The sequence below is a fragment of the Castor canadensis genome, chromosome 12 (assembly GCF_047511655.1).
Source record: "Castor canadensis chromosome 12, mCasCan1.hap1v2, whole genome shotgun sequence".
NCBI lineage: Eukaryota > Metazoa > Chordata > Mammalia > Rodentia > Castoridae > Castor > Castor canadensis.
Window position 1 is genome coordinate 65,898,130 of NC_133397.1, and position 20,747 is coordinate 65,918,876.

The following is a 20,747-nucleotide window of genomic DNA, read 5'->3' on the forward strand; positions in this document are numbered from 1 at the left end:
TCACCTTTGTAATACAATGCTCAGGCGTAATCCCCTAAGAACCACCACATAGATTCTAGTTTGTTTATATGCGGTTCTAGATATAATAGCTCTAATTCTAGGTGCTTTCTTGTAACTAAGGAAACATCAGAATGATAATGAAGTTATTTCAGGCATACTCTTCAATCTGTTAGGGTAATTTCACTTAGTATCACTACAACAAAGTATGAATTTAGGAGTTGGTAAAGTTTCCTCTGTAATATTTTAGGCTTTAAGAGCTAGATAGATGCTCTTACAAATATTCAATTCTGGGTTACAGCACAAAAGCAGCCACAGACAATGCCTGGTTGTGTTCCAATAAAACTTTATCTACAAAAAACATGGGTGGGCTGTTAGTTTGCCAGCCCCTTAAAATACAGGACAATCTACTATCTAAACACTGATACATCTGAAGGTATTTTCAAATACTTACTTCACTTTAAAATGCTGCAAAGTATCTTTCCTATACCAAATCTGCCTTTTTATCTTTTTGTTTTTTTTTTAAAGTACTGGTGATGGAACCGTCTTGAGCGAGGGCTGCACCACTTCATCTACACCCCCAGTCCTCAAATTTTTATTTTAATGAACAACCATAACCAACATATTTTAATTGCAATGTGATTAAGGGATGAAGTTAATTTAAAGCAGATTTAATGAAAATATTCTGGGGAAGAAAATTTTGAACCTATTATTAGGTAAGAGAAAAAAATACATCTTGAAAAACAGTGAAAATATTCTTTAAAAGTTAGGAGAACCAAGTCCTCTCCTTGTATCAAAGACTAATTAAACTATGACCACCATACGTGTTCTTTCATACATCTAATGATACATACAAGATCCTGAGCAGCACGTTACAAAATATATACACTTCAAAGAAAATAACCTCTGATGGGGCTTGCCTTCGTTTTAGCAACAATACCAATTACATTAAGGCTAGAACTATCTGTTTAGGGGATGTATTAATACTTGTAGACTAAGAGATAACTGTACTTTAAAAAGGCAATCTGTAACAAGAGCCATATAAATAGGACCTTTGGCACAGTCAACTTTCCCTGTTAATTTAAGAAAAAAAAGTAGACAAAAAGAGTCACAGGAAGGAAATGTTCATTATCTGTAGCAGTATCTGTAATAGAGAAAATTTAGAAATCACAATGTCCAACAAAAGAAATACATAAATTATCACATATTAACTGATAGGACAAATATGTTACTATTTTTTAATTAAAAGATATTTAATAATGTAGGAAAATACTTATTACCATATTAAATAAAAAAGAATTTTACAATTTCTGATTTTAGTCATATATGTTATAAAGACTGTGAACAGTAAAAAATCAGTTTTGTTAGTATGGCAACATAAGAGATGCTGTTTTTTTGTATAAATCTGTTTAATACTAATATTTACTAATTAAAAAAGAACATAGTATATTTTCACTTAAATTTGGAGGACAAATTTCAAAATGAATGACTCACCTTGTATTTAATTGCTTCTTTATAATTTCTAAATTTACTGGTGGAAATGAAATGGATGTATCAAACTTCTTCACTGCTTGAGATCCACTGCTATGAGAAAGGTCTATGACTCTTCCCTAAAAATAATATGAAAATTAATTTTTTAAAAGAGCCGAACGTTTCATTTTCCATACAAAGGAGCCTGGATATTCTTAAGTCTACCAGCTCAAAAATTCTATGCATTTGTAATTTTTCATGGTCACAATAAAATGTTTCGAAAATCTTCAGTATCAAATTTTAGAATGTTAAATTCACAGGTAAGAGGCAATTTTAAATACGTGATTTCTCATAAAGTTTAGTTCCTGAAGTTTTCAAAACTAATTTTGTTTCTGGTCTAACATACTCTCAGGACACCAGTGAATAAAGCCAGGGTTATGTGGGTTTTCTGATACTTTCAGAGGAATGCATTCCTAACTAACACATCTTACAACATGGTCTACCTTCCATTAGTGTTCTCTGGCTTATCATAGCTCCTCACCACTTGCCTGGAATGTTCCCAGGGCTCCAAAGAACCTCTATTTCAGACCAAGACATATGAAGACATGCACCAGATACGTAATCAACTCATTGGTTTAACTATCTTTTTATATTTTCCATAAAGCAAAATCATTTCTGATCTCAAATTACACCAAAGCTCTCATCCGCCTCTAATTTTACCTGCACCTCTTCAACCACTCCTAATACTTTCAGCTTCAAATCACTTACATCATAAACATCTGTCAATGACCTATTTAAATATCACTTCTGTGGAGACCTTTCCAAATCTTGCCATTTACCCACACTCCTATAAAACTGACCACCCACTTGCTCCTTGTGCCACCTTAGGAGCTGCAGACTTGTGGTGTAGAATCTGTAAGAGTTTAGAGTAATTATTTTGTTTAGCTGTCTCTACTCCTAAAGACTGAACATCACTGTAAGTGGCTGCTGAAGTCAGTGGAAACCCCACAAAAGATTCAGTACTGCTCATGTGAATATTACCTTATATGGCAAAAGATGCAACTGATTTAGGGATTTTGAGAGTGGGAGCTTTTCCTGATTAATCAGAAAGGGCCTAAATGCAGTTGCATATGTCCTCATAAAAAGACAGGGAGAGGGACATGAAAGAACAAGGCAAGATAAAGAAGGAATAGAGAGATGTGGCCACAAACTAAAGAATGACAACAGAACCTAAAAGAAACAGATTCTCTTCTGGAGTTTCTGGAAGGAATGTAGATCTATCAATACCTTAATTTCAGACTTCTGTTCTCTAGAACTGTGAGAGAATAAACTGTCACAGTAAACCACAAAGTTTGTGGTAATTTGTTAGAACTGCCACAGGAAACTAATACACTGGCATATGATACATCTTGAATAAAGAAGTCAGTATATGCCCTTGCATTCATGACAAAATATACAAATCAAGTAAGTGAGAGATTCTATTTTTGCCAATTAAACTCATTACACATAAGCTGGCAAATTGTGGTTAAACATTCCCATACTGTTGGCATTATAAATTGAGCTAAATTTTCTTCATAAAGTGATAACAAAAATGTACTAAGTGACATGGACTTATTTATCTCTTTGATTAGTAATATCAGTCTTGGCTATTTTAAGGGTATAGTTCAAAACTATACTGCTGAACAAAAGAAAGAAGGGAAGCAGGAAAAAATAATAAAGTAATTACTGATTCTTAATTTGATAATAGGAAAAATTCCAATTGCAAATAACCTATAACATTCACCAAAAAGAAGAATGGCTAAGAAAATTACATCTCAACTATGTCAAGCAAAGAAATCTGAATTAAAAATTAGATGCAAAAAAGAATGAAATTTTCTCATTTGCAGGAATTTTGGATGAAACTGGAGATCATCAGATTAAGTGAGATAAGTCAAGTTCAAAAGGACAAATAGTACATGGTTTCTCCCATATACAGAATCTAGGTGTCAAAGGGAAAAAAGGTTATGAAGTAGAAGTTTGAATATTTGGGAAGAAGGGAAGACTGACTGGAGGGAGGAGGAAGGGGACAAGAGAGGGTAATGACTGTATATGTACATTATATACATATTATATACATACATGAAAATATAAAAAAAACTCAAAAAAAGAAGGAAAAAAAGTTCTCCCTTATTGTAAAACCTCTGAGATCCTATCAGTTTTTCAAATAAATCTGTTTTTTTTTTTTTGGTGACACTGGGATTTGAACTCAGTCAAATAAAATTAGAACTCAAAAAAAACTGAGAGGCATTAATAATTTGAAATGTGAATTAAATTATATCTTTGTGATCTTGATTCTCTAGAATAAGTAAGAAAACTGAACAGTTGAAAAAAATTCTATGTAGTCTGTGCTTCCCAAAGTGTGTGAAGATATCATAATAAATTCACAGGGCTATAGTGAGATATTTTGGGTTGCAGAGAGAAACACAGTAATACTCAACTTTCATTGAAGTACAAGCTCTAATTAGTTCACAGTTTTAACAGCAGAACTGCTATGTTCCTTCTGAGGAAATATTTGTGGAGCTGGTTTGGGGAGGATGCTATGATAAAAAGCAAGTACTATGTAGAAAATCAATACAGAAATGAGAGTATCAGCCTCCAATCTGATTCCAAGGTCTGAGAAGGCATGCAGTGCTCAACAAGTGTACACATCCCATCAGTAAGTAACTGTGGTTAGTTAAAAAGGAAATAAGATTTTTCTTCAATTTATTATATTGTTTTTTCCAAATGGCTGATAAGTTGTTAGGACATAGTCTTATTAAATTCTTTGGACTTAACTAATAAGTCGAATTGTTTGGTACTGCTTTTGGTTTAGGATTACCATGAATGAGAAGGTTTGAGAACCCTTGGTGTACACTGTGACATTAGTCTAGAAGCAAAACAAAACATAAAATCCAAAGGAATTATGCAAACGTGAGCAGGTAGACTGAGAACAGAGGCATGTTTCTTCTCAAAAGTATTTTTGTTTTTCTTTGTTTTTTGAGACAGGGTCTTCCTATGTGGCCCAGGCTGGTCTGGAATTTGCGATCCTCCTGCCTCAGCCTCCCCCAGTCTTGGCATTACAGTTACCAGTTATGCACCACTATGCCCTGTTAAAAGTTATTTTTTTAATGCTGTTGTTACACTGATTTTACCCAAAAGTGATGAAAAAAAAAACAGTCTATCAGAATTATAGGAGTAGTCTACTAAGTAATTTCTTTGGTCAGATAGTCCGAAATTACTACCACAGGCTTACCTTTGGTTTTTAGTTTTTTTTTTTTTTTTTGGCAGCACTGGGGTTTGAACTGAGGGCCTTCATGCTTACAAAGCAGGCACTTTTACCACTTGAGCCACTCTGCCAACTCTTGGTTTTTAGTTTTAATAACATGGAGCTCTTAACAATATTTTCTTGTTTAAAAAGAAAAAAATCTCTCAAAGCATCCTTATTAAAAGGTTCAAATATAAAACTTTATTTCTATAGTATTGTACTGCTTGTAAGCAGTTTGACTTATTATAATCTTGAGCCTTACAGCCATTTATCCAGGTATTAGTATCATCATCATTCCCATTTTATTGATAAGAAAACTAAGACTTAAAGAAATTAAGAAATTCTCTCACAGTTGTATAAATATTTAAGCCCCCAACACTACTGCACATTGTTAGATATAAAAATGAACAAAATGGTTATTAATTCTTGACATCATGGAGCTTATATTCCAGCAGCAGACCCAGACTTCAAATCTAGGACTTTTATTCCCAAGTACAATTTTTTTCTTGGTTTTTTTTTTTTTTTTTGTGATACTATTAGAGATTAAACCAGGGTTTTGCAAAGTGCTCTACCACTGACCTACATTCCCAGGTCTTTTTTTGTTGCTGTTGTTTTAAACTTCACTATTTGCTGAACTTTACTTTTTAAATACCTGTTGTTATATAAAATTACAGATAAGAAAATATATGGTACCATAAATTGGAAGGAATTTATAATGGAGTAGAAACAAACAAACAACATAATATACACAATATAATGGCTGAAAGGTGGACTTCCAAAAGCTATACCCTTGACTTAACACCTGGAATGTGTGACTATGTATGGCCTTATTTGGAAAAGGGCATTTGTGATTTCTGGAGACCTTCAGAGGAAGCACAGCCCTGCCAACTCCCTGATTTCTGGCTTTTCCACTGCTGTTGTAAGTACTAGGTTCCTGTGAATTTGTTAAAGTAGTTATAGGAAACCAATATATACAGTATAAAAAATGATTACCTCTATGCTTTTAACTGCTTTCCTCATTTGTTGCTGTTCCCAAATATCTTGATTTTCATCTTCCTGACTCTCTTCACTTATTTCTTCATTTCTGCTTGCTACAAAAAGAAAAAAAAAAGTTCACACATAAGCTTATTTTCCATTCCAACTGCAGCAGCCAGCATCTTTGGCGTTTATTTTATGCAGGTGCAGAGAACTTTATATGTTATTTATTCTTCTCTGTGGAAAAGGCACCATTATTGCCCTTATTTTAAAAATGGAGACTCACATACTGGAGAGTTAAATAATTTGTCTGAGGACTATGCTGAAGTTAGACTCAAATCCAGAGATCTGACTCCAGAATCTGCCCCCTTCTTACCAATCCCTCTCACCTGAAACAAGTTCAGGCCACATATGGAAAAGAATGAAATGTTTGGTTTTCCTTGTCAAAGATCTCTAATTCATACCTAATAATTCAAACATTTAAAAGTAATTTCTGGGTTATAAGGAAGTAAGTGTCATTCTGAAAAAAAACATTATCTGAAATAACCAAAACCTTTAAGTTACAATACATGTATGTAACAAAAAACTTATGTTATAAATGAGAAATGCAAGCAGTCCTTGAGACTTGAGTATTATTACTTCTTCATTATAGAAGAGAAGATTTTAATATATATGACACTTAAAATCTCTGTAGAATCTTCCATCTTTAAAAAAAAAACTTTACGAAAAGTGACAGTGATAATTTCCAATGTTTCAAAAATAGGACACGGCAAATTTTTTTTTAATCTGACAAAAATCAAGTTGAGGGAGGGGGCAGGAATGATGGCACATGCCACAATCTCAGTACTCAACAACTGCGAGTTAAAAGCCAGCCTCATCTACAAAGCAAGACCCTGTCTCAAAAAACCAAAAAATAGCAAAAACAACAATCAAGAATGTTGAGGGGGGGCAGACATTATTAAACATTAGTATCCATATTCTTTAATGAAAACATCATGACACAGACATATCTTTTAGAGGCTATGAAATAATGGACCAAACTGACAACAAATAGAAAACAAACATCAATACTGTTTTCAATGTGAGACATTGTTATGGAAATTTTCATGATATATTCTAATGAAAAATGCTTTAATCTTCACATACTGCTAAATAAATTAAGTATATAGTACCTGTTTCTTCAGCTATTCTTTGTCTAAGTGTTTGAGGCTTTGGGGCAAACGGTATTCTCTTTTCATAGTCATCAGAATCACCCTCAGCATCTTCATCACTGCTGCCCTTCCTATCGGTGGTGGTGGATGTATGTTTTACATCCAAGGCAATATAGTCATCTTGGGCCCTGACCAATTCACGTTTTCTGCAGACTGCTTGAACAAAAGCTGCATCAGGGATCTTAACTGAAAGAAACAAAGAGAATGACAATGAAAACCAAGCAGCAGCAGAAATGCATGTTCCTTACAAAGAAAAAAGACACTATGTTCTAAATTTTTCACTATTTGAATATATGCATGTGACTGTAATAAAGCCATATTAATTTAATAGAAATAAGATGCAGTTTAAAGAAATGAACCAAATCAAGAAGTTCAAGGAAATATGCTGAAACCACTCTGTCGAGGGTTATCTCTCACTTCTGGAAGCTCGAGTGATAGGATACAAAAGTGGAGAATGCCAAGCATGGAGTTCTTCAGTCAGTGAGAACTACAGAAGTTAGAAGAATTAATGACAGACTAGTCTGACCCACCAAGTAAAAGAGAGACTGCACTCTGATACACACCTTCCCCGCAGACACCCATACACACAGGGAGTAAGAAGTGCCAGACTGTATGGCTCTGTAATTAATCCCTCATGAATAAATGCGAGAAGCTAAAAAGTATAAAGAAAATAAATAACTTTAACTGGCTAAACGAATCTGATTAAATGACAACATTTAATACAGCCTTGTTTTTTATTTATATAACACAAACTTCATGAGTTCTGTCAACTTAAAACAAGTTTCTTCATGCATGATCTAAGCTGAAACTGATCTTCACACACTCTAGAAGAAAATGTTTCTTAAGTAAGGTGCAGTGTTTCATATTTAATCATAGCATTGGGAGGCTGAGGCAGGAGTATTGTGAGTTCAAGGCTGTATCCTGGCTCAGACACACATGTACAACATCAAACCAAAAAAAAAAAAGCCCCACAGTAAATAAAATAGCAAGGGAAATTCTTACAATTTCAAGCACTTGAAAATAAGTAAAGAGATACTAAGCTACTGAAGCTCAAGTAAATTTTTTAATCTTTCCCACAAATTGACCTACAATTCTTTGAGAAATGAAGAGAAAACTTGTCATGTGCTTGGAGATGTACAATGCTCCAATGTTTGAAACAACAAAAATAAAAAGAGGTAATATTTCACAAATTACAAGTTATAGACTGGTCTGTAATTACAGACCTACTGCCATCAGTCCTAGGGAAAATAAAAAGTGCTTGAGCAGAATACGAAACAACACATGGTGATCACTAGAAACCAAAACATACTGGTTTAAAATTGAGTAGCAGGGGAATGATAAAAGTCAGGTATGTCTCTATCCTACCAAACGATTTAACAGATTCTTTCCTTATGGATAATATTAAAATATGTAGGATAAATCAAACAGTTTAACTAAATTCTTAACTAAATAAATAACTACTAAAAAATGCTGGTTATGAAGCAAAGCAGGGATCTGCCAAAGAATCTGGTTGAATGGTTTTATCGTGACATGAAATAAAACAAGATGACAAGTCTAAAGTTGAGAGGTATAGCAAGCTATATTAGCAATTCTCAACCCTGGCCACACATTAGCATCATCTGGGAAGCTTGAGAAACTACTGGTGCCTAGGATCCCACCCTACTGAGTCAGATTTAATTGATCTGAGGTAGAGCTGAGTTTGTTTTTATAACCTCTTGGAGGACTGTAATGTGAAGGTTAAGATAATACCTTGAGGTTCAAATACTGCATTGTATGAATATGAAAACAGAAATATGTGAATTAGAAATGATTCAGCTACAATGTCTTGGTGAGGTTTAAATACTGAGTCACAAGCAGTGATGGAATTCACTGGTGCTACATAAGCAAAGCCAAGTCAATTCTCTCTAAAGCTACAATAAAGAAGTAAAAGTTGAAGGATGAAAAGAATGTTCTCTCCATCCTATTTCTCCATGTCCAACACCTAGCTCAACAGCTTCCACACGCAAGAAACCAGGCAGACACTGAATGAATAAATAAAACCAACATCACGTTTTCAGAGACAACTCCTAAGTTCTGTGTCATTCTATCTGACACACAACCATCTAAAATGCAGGGGTCACCTTTGGCCTCTCTTTCTTTCTTCCTTTTTCTCTCTTCATTTTGTTCTCTTTTTCTCCCTCCCTTCTTCTCTCTCCCTCCCTCTCTCTCTTTTTCTCCTTTGGTTCTCCCCCAGCCCCTCAGTTGGCCTTGAACTTGCAATCCTCCTGTCTCTGCCACCCAAGTGGCTGGGATTACAGATGTGAAGAACCATACCTGGCCCCTCTATCCTTTCTTCTCTTGAGACTACATCAGTTTTCTCAGTGGGGCATTTGTGGGAGGAACAACTCTACTATGCTGGATTGTCTGCACTCTGCAGAACTTCCATATATACACTGGCATCAATATCACTCTGATTGTTAAAAACTACTCCACACATTTCCAAACACTGTCCTCTCTTTATGTGGGCAGTGATGCTGATACTTTATAACCACTCCCTTACCCTGTTCAATCCATCACCTGCTATAGCAGCATTGTAGCTACTTGTGGATACATAAATTTAAATTAAAACCATAATTCCTTAATTACACTAGCCACATTTTAAGAGCTCAACAGCCATTTTTCACCAGATCAGATGGTGAAAATAGAGAATTTTTTTTCCATCATAACAGAAAATTCTATTGGACTGTGCTGTATCTAGAATCTATACAGGCTTCAATTATTTACCAGGTTAAATTCTTAATATTGTTTTTAGTACTTACTGTTTTTGTTCCTGTGAACTTGGATAAGGAAAAAAAAAGGTTACAAGTATACAGACCTCCTGGTTGTTATTATTTATTAGGTTAATAAAGAAGAATACTGGTCTGGAAAAAAATGGTGGCTAAGGTAGGGAATCAGAACTCCTAAGCTCTGTGACACCAGAAACCTCCTTGAGACACTGGAGCTACACTTGGGTAATTCTGATTGCTCCTAGCCAAAATAATAACTGCCATTGCATTAGGTGCAGATAAAATTCAAGATCAACCCTTAAACCAGCCTTTAATTGCACCCAACAGCTGCGAAATCCTGCCTGGCACAGCCGGCAAGGCGGGTCTGGCCTCTGGCCCTGGGAAAAAAGCCCCAGGCCACTTCTCTATTTGTTTTTTTCCCAACAAGAAGACAAAGCATCAAATCAATCACAATGAAACTCTGCGACATCCTGGACCCCCAGCCCATGAAAAGCCTCTCTAAGCTGCGCTGCCATTTCTCTCCACCAGCTGGCTCCAAAGCTGCCTGCATGAAACTGCAGAAGGAACAGGTGAGCATCATGCACCACGCATGATTCCCCTACCAACCTCCTCTCCACAGGAAAATAATCCAGCTCAGTCCCTGGGCAGACTGAACCCCCTCCCAGCAAAACTGAAAAACATAAACAGCGAAATGTAATCTAACACTGACAGCTGAGGTGGGGGTGGAATGCTGAACCTGCCCTGGAGAACAGGGTTGGGTCAAGGAGCCGAATTCTCAGCACTAAACTCTAAGTGATGTGCGTGTAAAGCAGCAAAGGCTGAGAGCGGGGGCAGGACAACAAGCCAACCTCCCAAAGGAGCCCCCATCAACCAGTAGAGCTCAGGAGTGGCATAAAGGCTGAGTGAGGGAGTGGGGGTGACAAATCAACCTCCCAGAGGAGCTGCCAGCACTCAGTAGAGATCAGGAGAATGGGTCAACAGGCCAACCTCCCAAAGCAGGGCAAGTTCTCTGCAACAGAGGGCAGCATTCAAAACTCAACTGCCCCACGGCAATTCCTGGTGGAGGAGCTGACCAAATAGAGCTGTAGCTGAATGGCAACACAGCTGCCACCTGGTGAAAAACAACAGCTCTGACCACGCTGACTGAGCTGGCAGTCTTACATCACCTCACAATTCCAACTAATTTTGTGGACTAAATATTACACAAAAGCCAGTCACCTGGTGAGAACACATCAGAGCTTCTGTTTGTATGCCAACACCAGGATTGGATACCTAAGGAATAACTGCAGAACTTTTACAACCGACTGAACCTTTTGTGGTACCTGAACCTAGTGTTTTTTATTGTGTTTCTTTTCTTTTCTTTTTTATTCCTATATTATTAACTTCATCATCACTATTCTCTATCCTCTTCACACTATTCTTACCCTCTTCACTTTCCCTCCTTTTCATGTACTAAAATCCATTGTTCTCCCTCTCAACTACTCTTTCTGCCCCTTCTCATCCACTCTTTCCCCTATCTTCACCTCCCCCTTATCCTCCTACAACCTGTCACACCACCTTTCCCTACTTCACACTCACCACCTGCTGACTAGCCTACTGTACCAATTGTATACAACTCCAGCCCCCTGCAATCCTTGACACAAACACCCTCTACTACAACAACAGAAATACACCCAAACACACATAAGGGCCACAAAACCCAATAGCTCCATACTTCTTCACCCACCCACATATCCCTTTTCCTGCCCTCCCCCTTTTAGTGCAACCTTTACAATTCCTCCAAATCTATAGCCTAAAAGCATTTCCCCCCACCCCAAACTCTGACTGTTTTAGATATTATCATCAAGGGGTTTTCTATATAATAAGTAAACAACTGGTCTGGCATTGAACCAGTAATTTGTTATTGCTAAATTACACCTCCAGGCCAGGGACAGAAAGAACACATCAATCTAGCTAACAACCAAGTCAGTCACAATGCAAAAATTAAATCAAGGGAAAGAAATCAGGTAATCAAATCCACCAACTAGCCTACCAAAACACAGTTGCACAGCACCAAGTGGAGCAATGGGAAGAAGAAGGAGGGATGGAAACTGCTCTTCTCAAAAAAAAAAAAAAATTTCAATACAGGATTCAGTGGGAAATGAAGAAAATGGACACCCAGTTCCTGACCTCAGCAAAACAATGATAAATGTTATTAAGGAGCCCAGTGACACCCACATAAAAGCCCTCAAATTGGAAATTGTCGAAGAAATCTATGAGAAATTCATGGAAAAGATACTAGACATGGTTAACCATAATGCACAAGATGCACTCAAGAAATTTCAAGATACCAAAAACAAAAAAAAATGAGAAAACTCAGAAACAAAAAAAGGAACTCAGACAGGACTTCAAACAAAGGACACCATAAAAAGAAAGAACATGAATTAAAAAGGACAACTTAAATTATAAAAGAGGATTGAACAAAGCTATGGAAAACCTTAGAAGAAAGAATCAAACAGAAATCCTGGAAATAAAATGTCCCTTTAGTCAAAAAAAAAAAAAAAAAAAAAAAAAAACCAGCAGACTAGAAGACGTGGAAGACAGAATTGCAGAAATCAAAGATAAAATATAAATTAAGGACAAAACAGAAGAAATTGTAGTCAAACAACTCAAGAGTTGTGAAAGGAATATGCAAGAACTCAGCGACTCCATCAAAAGACCAAACCTGAGAATAACGGGCATTAAAGAAGGCGAAGAAGTGCAAGCCAAATGGATATGTAATACAGTCAATAAAATAGTAACAGAAAAATTTCCCAAACCTCGAGAAAGTTTTGCCCATTCAGTTACAGGAAGCCTCCAGGACACCAAACAGACTTGACCAAAATAGAACCTTCCCATGACACATTATCATTAAAACAAGCAGCACAGAGAACAAAGAAAGAATACTGAAGGCTGTAAGAGAGAAAAAACATATAAACATAACATAATAACATATAAAGGTAAACCCATCAATATAACAGCAGATTTCTCAATGGAAACCTTAAAAGCACAAAGGGCATGGAGTGAGGTATTTCAGGCACTAAATGAAAATAACTTCAGCCTTAGGACACTCTATCCAGCAAAACCATCATTTAAAATTGACAGAGCAATAAAAACCTTCCATGATAAACAGAAACTAAAACAGTATATGACCACTAAGCCACCACTACAGAAGATTCTATAAGATTCTATAAGCAATTCTGCACACAGACAATAAAAGCAAAGAAAACCACAAGAGGACAGGAAGCACCAAACCACAGGAGAAGAAAAGATAAGTAATCAGAGAGTAGCACTGACTTGGCTGTACACAATCAAATCCTTAAACAACAAAACGAACTAAATGGCAGGGTACCACATACCTATCAACATTAACACTGAATGTTGCTGGACTCAACTCCCCCATCAAAAGACACCATTTGGCAAACTGGGTTAAAAAAGAAGATCTGACAATCTGTTGTTTACAAGAGACCCATCTTATTGACGGAAATAAACACGGGCTTACGGTAAAAGGATGGAAGAAGATTTACCAAGCCAATGGGCCCCCAAAACAGGCAGGAGTAACAATACTTCTATCAGAAAAAGTAGAATTCAAACTTACATTGGTCAAACAAGATAAAGAAGGACACTTCATACTAATAAAAGGAGAAATACACCAAAAGGAAATAACAATTATCAAACTATATGCACCCAATTTCATCAAACACACTAAAGGACTTGAAAACACATACAGACTACAACACAGTGTTAGCAGGAAACTTTAATAACCCTCTGTCACTAACAGATAGGTATCCAAACAAAGAAATAATCAACAAAGAAATCCTAGAAATAAATGACATTATAAATCAAGTGGACCTAACTGATGTCTACAGAATATTTCATCCAACAACAACACAATACGCAATCTTCTCAGCAGCCCATCATGGCACTTTCTCCAAAATAGATTGTATCTTAGGCCACAAAATAAGCCTCAGCAAATATAAGACAATAGAAATAACCCCCTATATTCTATCTGATCACAATGCATTAAAACTAGAACTGAACTACAAAAACAGCAGAAAACACACAAATAATTGAAGGCTGAATAACACATTGTTCAAGGATCAGTGGGTTATAGTAGAAATAAAAGAGGAAATCAAAAGGTTCCTGGAAGCTAATGAAAATGAAAACACAACCTAACAGAACCTACTGGACAAGCAAAGGCAGTCCTAAGAGGAAAGTTTATAGCCATGAATGCACATATTAAAAGGACAAGAAGATCTCAAATAAACTACCTAATGCTACATCTTAAACTCCTAGAAAAACAAGAACAAGCAAAACCCAAAACAAGAAGAAGGAGAAAAATAATAAAAATAAGGGATGAAATTAATGAAACAGAGACCAAAAAACCACACAAAGAATCAACTGAACAAAAAGCTGGTTCTTTGAAAAAATAAACAAGATTGACAAGCCCCCAACAAATCTGATTAAAACAAGGAAGGAAAAGACCCCAATTAATAAAACCAGAAACGAAAAAGAGGAGATAACAACAAACACCAAGGAAATCCAGGGAATCATCAGACTATTTTGAGAACCTATATTCCAATAAATTGTAAAATCTTGAAGAAATGGATAAATTTTTAGAAACTTATGACCATCCAAAACTGAACCAAGAGGATATTAACCACCTAAACAGATCTATAAAATGTAATGAAACTGAAGCAGCAACAAAGAGTCTCCCAAAAAAGAAAAGTCCAGGACCTGATGGATTCTCTGCTGAATTTTACCAGACCTTCAAAGAAGAACTAACACCAACTCTCCTTAAACTTGAAATAGAAAGGGAAACAACATGAAATAGAACAGGAAGGAACACTGCCTAACTCATTCTATGAAGCCAGTATTACACTCAACCCCAAACCGCACAAGGACACATCCAAAAAGGAGAACTACAGGCCAATCTCCTTAATGAACATTGATGCAAAAATCCTCATTAAAATAATGGCAAACCAAATCCAACAACATATCAGAAAGACTGTTCACCATTGTTGGAGCCAGCTCGGTCATGTTCCTGGGATTTACTGTGTATCTGGAATTTACCTTGGTTTTCCCACTCTGAGTCTACAAGCAGTTTTCTGCTAGCTCTACAAAACTGCAAGCCTCCAGCTAGCTCTGCAGTGTCTCCTGTAAATTGTGACCATATTCTATAGGGTGGTGGGGGACAAACTCTGTGAGTATTTAACCCAGCTCCTGATACAGATAGGGGCCCAGAGCTTGGAGAAATTATCTCCCCTGAGTCCGCTAGCCTAATAAACATCCTGCTTCCTGTAAAAATGGTCTCGGTTACTTTGTTCCCGCAATACCATGACCATGTACGCTTCATCCCAGGGATTTAGGGATGGTTAATGTACACAAATCAGTAACTGTAATATAGCACATTAATAGAAGTAAAGACAAAAACCACTTGATCATCTCAATAGATGCACTAAAAGCCTTTGACAAGATCCAACACCACTTCATGATAAAAGCTCTAAGAAAACTAGGAATAGAAGGAATGTACCTCAACATTATAAAGGCTATATGTGACAAACCTATAGCCAACATCAAACTTAATGGGGAAAAAGCTGAAACCATTTCCTCTAAACTCAAGAAACAAGACAAGGGTGCCCACTCTTCCCCACTCCTATTCAACATAGTCCTGGAATTCCTAGCCAGAGCAATAAAGCAAGAAGAAGAAATAAAAGGAATACAAAAAGATAAAGAAATGTTTAAAATATCCCTACTTGCACATGACATGATCCTATACCTCAAAGAAACAAAAAACTCTACTCAAAAAGTTCTGGACAATAAACAGCTTCAGCAATGTAGCAGGATAGAAAATCAACTTACAAAAATTAAGTTGATTAATATAGCCTTAAAAAAAATCAAATACCTAGGAGTAAACATAATGAAGGATGTAAATGACCTCTGTAAGGAGAACTACAAACTACTGTAGACTGAGGAAGACTACAGAAGATGAAAAGATCCCCCATGCTCATGGATTGGCAGAATCAACATAGTAAAAAATGGCAACACTATCAAAAGCAATCTACATGTTCAACACAATTCCCATGAAAATCCCATTGATATTAGTCACAGAGATTGAAAAATCTATCCTAAAGTTCATTTGGAAACACAAAGACCATGAATAGCCAAGGCAATACTGAGCAAAAAGAGCAATGCTGGAGGTATCATAATACCTGACTTCAAAACTACACTACAGAGCCATAGTAATAAAAACAGTATGGTACTGGCACAAAAACAGATATGAAGACCAGTGTAACAGAATAAAGGATCTGGATATGAATCTACACAGCTACGCCCACCTTCTTTTTGACAAAGACACCAAAAATGTATGATGGAGAAAAGACAGCCTCTTCAACAAATGCTGCTGGGAAAAGTGGCTATCTGCCTGCAGAAACCTAAAACAAGATCCATACCTGTCACCCTATACTAGTATCAACCTAAAGTAGATTAAGGACCTTAATATCAGACCTGAACACTTGTAGTTAGTACACAAAAGAGCAGGGAATACACTGGAAACTATAGGTGTAGGCAAGGACTTCCTCATTAAAACTCCAGCAGTCTAATAACTAAGAGAAGGGATGGACAAATGGGACTACACGAAATTAAAAAGCTTCTATACAACAAAAGAAATGGTCTCTAAATTGAAGAGACCACCCACAGAGTGAGAGAAAATATTTGCTAGCTATACATCAAACTGAAAACCAGAATATACAAGGAGCTCAAAAAACTGAACTCCCCAAAAATCAAAGAACCAATAAAGAAGTGGGCAACTAAACTAAACAGAACTTTTTCAAAGAAGGACATCCAAACGGTCAAAAACACATGAAAAAATGCTCAACATCCCTGGCCATAAAGGAAATGCAAATCAAAACCACACTAACATTCACCTCACCCCGTTAGAATAGCTATCATCAAAAACACCAACAACAGCAAATGTTGGAGAGGATGTGCAGAAAAAGGAACCCTCATACACTGCTGATAGGAATGTAAGCTAGCACAACCACTTTGGAAAATAATATGGGGGCTTCTTAAAAAACTAAACATAGATCTGCCATATGATCCAGCAATCCCACTCCTAGGGATATACCCAAAGGAATGCGACTCAAGTTATTACAAAAGCACCTGCACACCCACGTTTACTGCAGCACTATTTACAACAGCCAAGCTATGGAAACAGCCAAGATACCCCACTACTGACAATGGATCAAGAAAATGTGGTATTTATACACAATGGAATTTTACTTGACCACAAAGAAGAATGAAATTTTGTCATTTGCAAGTAAATGGATGAAACTACAGAACATATCTGAAGCAAAGTTAGCCAGGCTCAGAAGGCCAAAAATCACATGTTCTCCCTCATATGTAAACTATAGACCCAAAACAAATGTAGTAGTGTTACTGGACATGGGTCACACACCAAGGGGAGAATGAGCACAGGAGGAATAGGGAAAGGAAAAGAAACCTAAAACTTGAATGTGGTTGATGTGCTCACTGTAGAGAAGCGAATATAGTAATCTTAAACTGGCAGAGGCCACTATGGGAAGGAGACCAGGAAGCAGTGAAGAGGTCTGGTAGAGATGAACCAATGTGCATTGAAATACACAAGTGCGTGGAAACAATGCTAAGAATCTCTCTGTATAGCTATCTTTATCTTAAACTAGCAAAACTTGTATGTCTTTCTCATTATCTTCTATGCTTTGCTTTTTCTTCAACAAAATCAGTGAAGAAGAGGGCAGAACAGGTTTTGCCTGGAAGTGGAGGTGGGGAGAGTGGATGGGTGAGAGGTGGGGAGGGATGGAGGGGGGCAGTGGCACAAACAATGTATACACATGTAAGTAAATGTAAAAACAATAACAAAATTTTAAAAAAAATTAAAAATGAAGTATATTATCTTATTATGAGTTCTTTAAAATTTATTTTACCAATTATATTTCAATATGATTTGTTTCCTTTATAAAGTGATGTATTTTACTCTACTAATTTTCTCAAAGGGGCCTTAGGCTCCATTGAACTGAAAAATGAGTCTATATTATAAAACAAGTTCAAATACTTAAGTTAGAGTAAAGGGCCAAGTAAATACTTTTGACATTGTGGGGCGGTCTGTCATGACATTTCAACTCTGCCAGTGCAGTATAAAAGCAGCCTTAGTTAATAAGTAATTGGAAGAGTGTGACAGTGTTTTAATAGAATTTTATTTACAAAAACAGGTGGTAGCCCACAGGTGATATTTTGTTCACATTTGAACTAGACTGATCTTTTTTAAAAAAAGAACAAAAAACAAAACCACTTTGTCTTGAGTTTCCTGCACACTCTAAGTTACCTTCTCTAGAGCTTGAGATATGCCAAGCCCTCTACCTGAAACATCCCACTATAAATTCTTACTATCCTTCAGGTGCAAGGGGAAATCCACCCAGTATACACTGTATTTTAAGAAGAGGCTTTGGAGCAGACTGCCTGGTTCTGAATTCTACCACGGCCTCTAATAAGCTGACTGACTTGGGGTATGTTATATAATGGAAATGAGCAGTCAATTTTGCCAATTTGACAATCATGTGTAACAACCTACTTTCCCTACACTTCACTACAGTTGTTTCATCAATAATAAGAACTACTGGTATAAAAAATATGTTAGAAATAAAATTCTTGGCTGGGGCTCAGTAGTAAGCATGTACGCATATGCATAGAATGTACAAGGACCTGAGTTCAATCCTGAGTGTCAAAAAAAAACAAAAGAAAATTACAAAAATTACCAACCTATGGATGAAAATTCTTTTTCTTCCAGAGAGCTAGAGCTGTCAGAGGATGAAGTCTGATCCTCTTTACTTTCTGAGGAGTGATGTGTCTCATCCTCTTCATCTGTTGGAAGATCAACCATTCTGCATTCTATTGGAATCAATAACAGAAATTCTGAACAAGAAATGGTGTATGTATAATATGATGTTTTAATCCTATTCCACACACTTAAAGAAAACATACAGATCTTTCTTCAACTTTTATCTTTCTGAAACTAGATGGTCTGATACATGTACAAAGGCTTCCTCTATTTGTATTATCTATACATCTAATAAAATATTTCTAAAAGGATGCAATAAGAAGTGGGATGAAACATTAAAGAAAAAATGAAGGGACAAAAATGGAAGTAGTATCTTGAAAAGAAAAATAATAGTGATTAAGTAGAAAAATGTCTAATGTACCCTTACTCTGTGCTCTACATATTGAAATGTTTCACATGGCTTATTTAACACTTACAATTTTATAATATAAGAGCTATTACTGATGAGATTCAAGCTGGGAAGATAAATAATACTAAGTAAGTAGAGAAGTAGGTCTATCAACCTAATCTCTTTTGACTCTAGAATTTAGGCTTTCTACCTTGTGCCATATTTACAGGCTACTGGCAAGAAGTGCTACAGTGAGCACTGATGTCAAAATTAAGGCCTGAGTCTATCTTTTCAGTGTGTAATTTTGGGAAGGCCACTTGGTTTGTTAAGCCCAGTTAAACTACATAACAAAGAAAATCCACAAAATTTTAGAATAATAAATTGTACAACATGGTGACTATAGATAATAACAATGTTTTATATACTATACTTGAAAATTGCTGGGGGGAATTAAGTGTTCTTATCTCAAAGCTATTTCATAATGCATTCATATTTCAAGTCATATTCTACACAATTAAGTATACACAATTATTCTTCCTTTTTTGTGTGTAGGTATACAATCTTTATCTGTGAATAAATATGTAAGAAACCATTAAAATTGCCTTAATGGAACTAAAAATATTAAGGAGAAAAAGCTGGCCTTCAAGACTAACGAAAAACTGTATTCTTTATTAAGGTTCAAACTTATAGAAAACATATTTCATGTAAATAACTATGCTGCTTGAAACCTATCTGTATTATCAAAGGTATTTCAAAATGATACACTACATTTAATGCCATCACTGGTACAGTTCAATGTGATCCACCTGTATTAGGATATTTAGTATGACATACTTCTTTGATCTCAGTATTTGCGACTAAATGATGAAAGAAAACAAGCAAAAGAGAATGTTCTAAAACCTCTCACTTAGATTATTTCAATGCACTGCACTGCTTTTGCTAAGTGTTCTCCAGAAAAATAAACTGGGCAAGTTTCCAAACAGTATACAATCTTTTATCTAGCTAATAACATTAGGAAGTACGTAACTCCTTCGGGATGGTTTAGGCTCTTCATAAACATCAATTATTGTCCTGTGACTACAATTCATGAGGGTCATGTGTGGCGCAAAGAAAGAGGAGCCCCCCAACTGTACAAGGACCTCCCTGTCCCCGTCGCCCACCAGCCGGATAAGTAGAAGGGGGCAGCGCACTCAGGCGGGCGGTCTAGTGCTATGCGCGCGGGCAGCACGTCTTTGCGGGGTCCCCTGATGACCCCGGCTCCTTTCCGTCCCCGCGTCACCTGGGGCACCCGAGCCGCCGTCCACGCGCGGAGCAGCTCCGGGGGCGCGCCGAGAACTCGCCCAGACCCGAGCCCGGCCCCGAGGGCCCCGGGCACGGTGAGGCCGTCCTGCTACCTCCGCCGGGCCCGGGGACTCGGCAGACTGGTCCTTCGAGCCATCGCTATCACTGGAGTCGGCTTGGCGCTGCCGAAAGGTCCTCCGTGGCCTGTGAGCCATGCCTCAAGGTCCCCCCGCCCCGCGTGCATTCGCTTTCGCTCGCGGCGCAGCCGACCCGGAACTTCGGCATTGCCCCCTGGGCGCGCGCTCCCGCTTCCGCTTTCTCTTGCGCATGCGTGATGTGCTTCCGAGGCCGCGGTGGAAGCGTGCTCCTTGTCAGGCAACCTTCTGTACCGTCGCTGAGATGCTCACACCCTCCCCGGACCCACGCAAATGGAGGGCAATCTCCCGTGCCTTCTTTGTGCAGACCCCATGTTGGAATCGGGCGCTCTGCTCTCCGGCCTGGACTGGAGTTGGATCAGTGGTCTTCTTTCTGGGAGCTCTCCCTTCAA

At 37.2% G+C, this 20,747-nt stretch overlaps 1 protein-coding gene across 5 annotated transcripts in view; it reads right to left on the reverse strand.

The window, feature by feature from the left end:
- Positions 1–20,502, reverse strand: part of Gcfc2 (GC-rich sequence DNA-binding factor 2) — a 42,153-nt gene extending 21,651 nt beyond the window's left edge. For 4 of the 5 annotated variants that reach the window (XR_012439769.1, XR_012439770.1, XR_012439771.1 and 1 more), the window contains exons 1-5: positions 20,199–20,502; positions 18,513–18,641; positions 6,898–7,122; positions 5,744–5,841; positions 1,492–1,607 (exon numbers count right to left, since the gene is read on the reverse strand). Coding sequence is in view for 2 of the 5 variants with exons in the window: in XM_020178059.2 (XP_020033648.1) it covers positions 1,492–1,607; positions 5,744–5,841; positions 6,898–7,122; positions 18,513–18,641; positions 20,199–20,415 (785 nt within the window). In the remaining 3 variants the exon portion in view is untranslated. Of the gene's footprint in view, positions 1–1,491; positions 1,608–5,743; positions 5,842–6,897; positions 7,123–18,512; positions 18,642–20,079 lie in introns of all 5 variants that reach the window. The other variant, XM_074050074.1, reaches the window with a different exon arrangement.
- Positions 20,503–20,747: the final 245 nt, after the last annotated feature.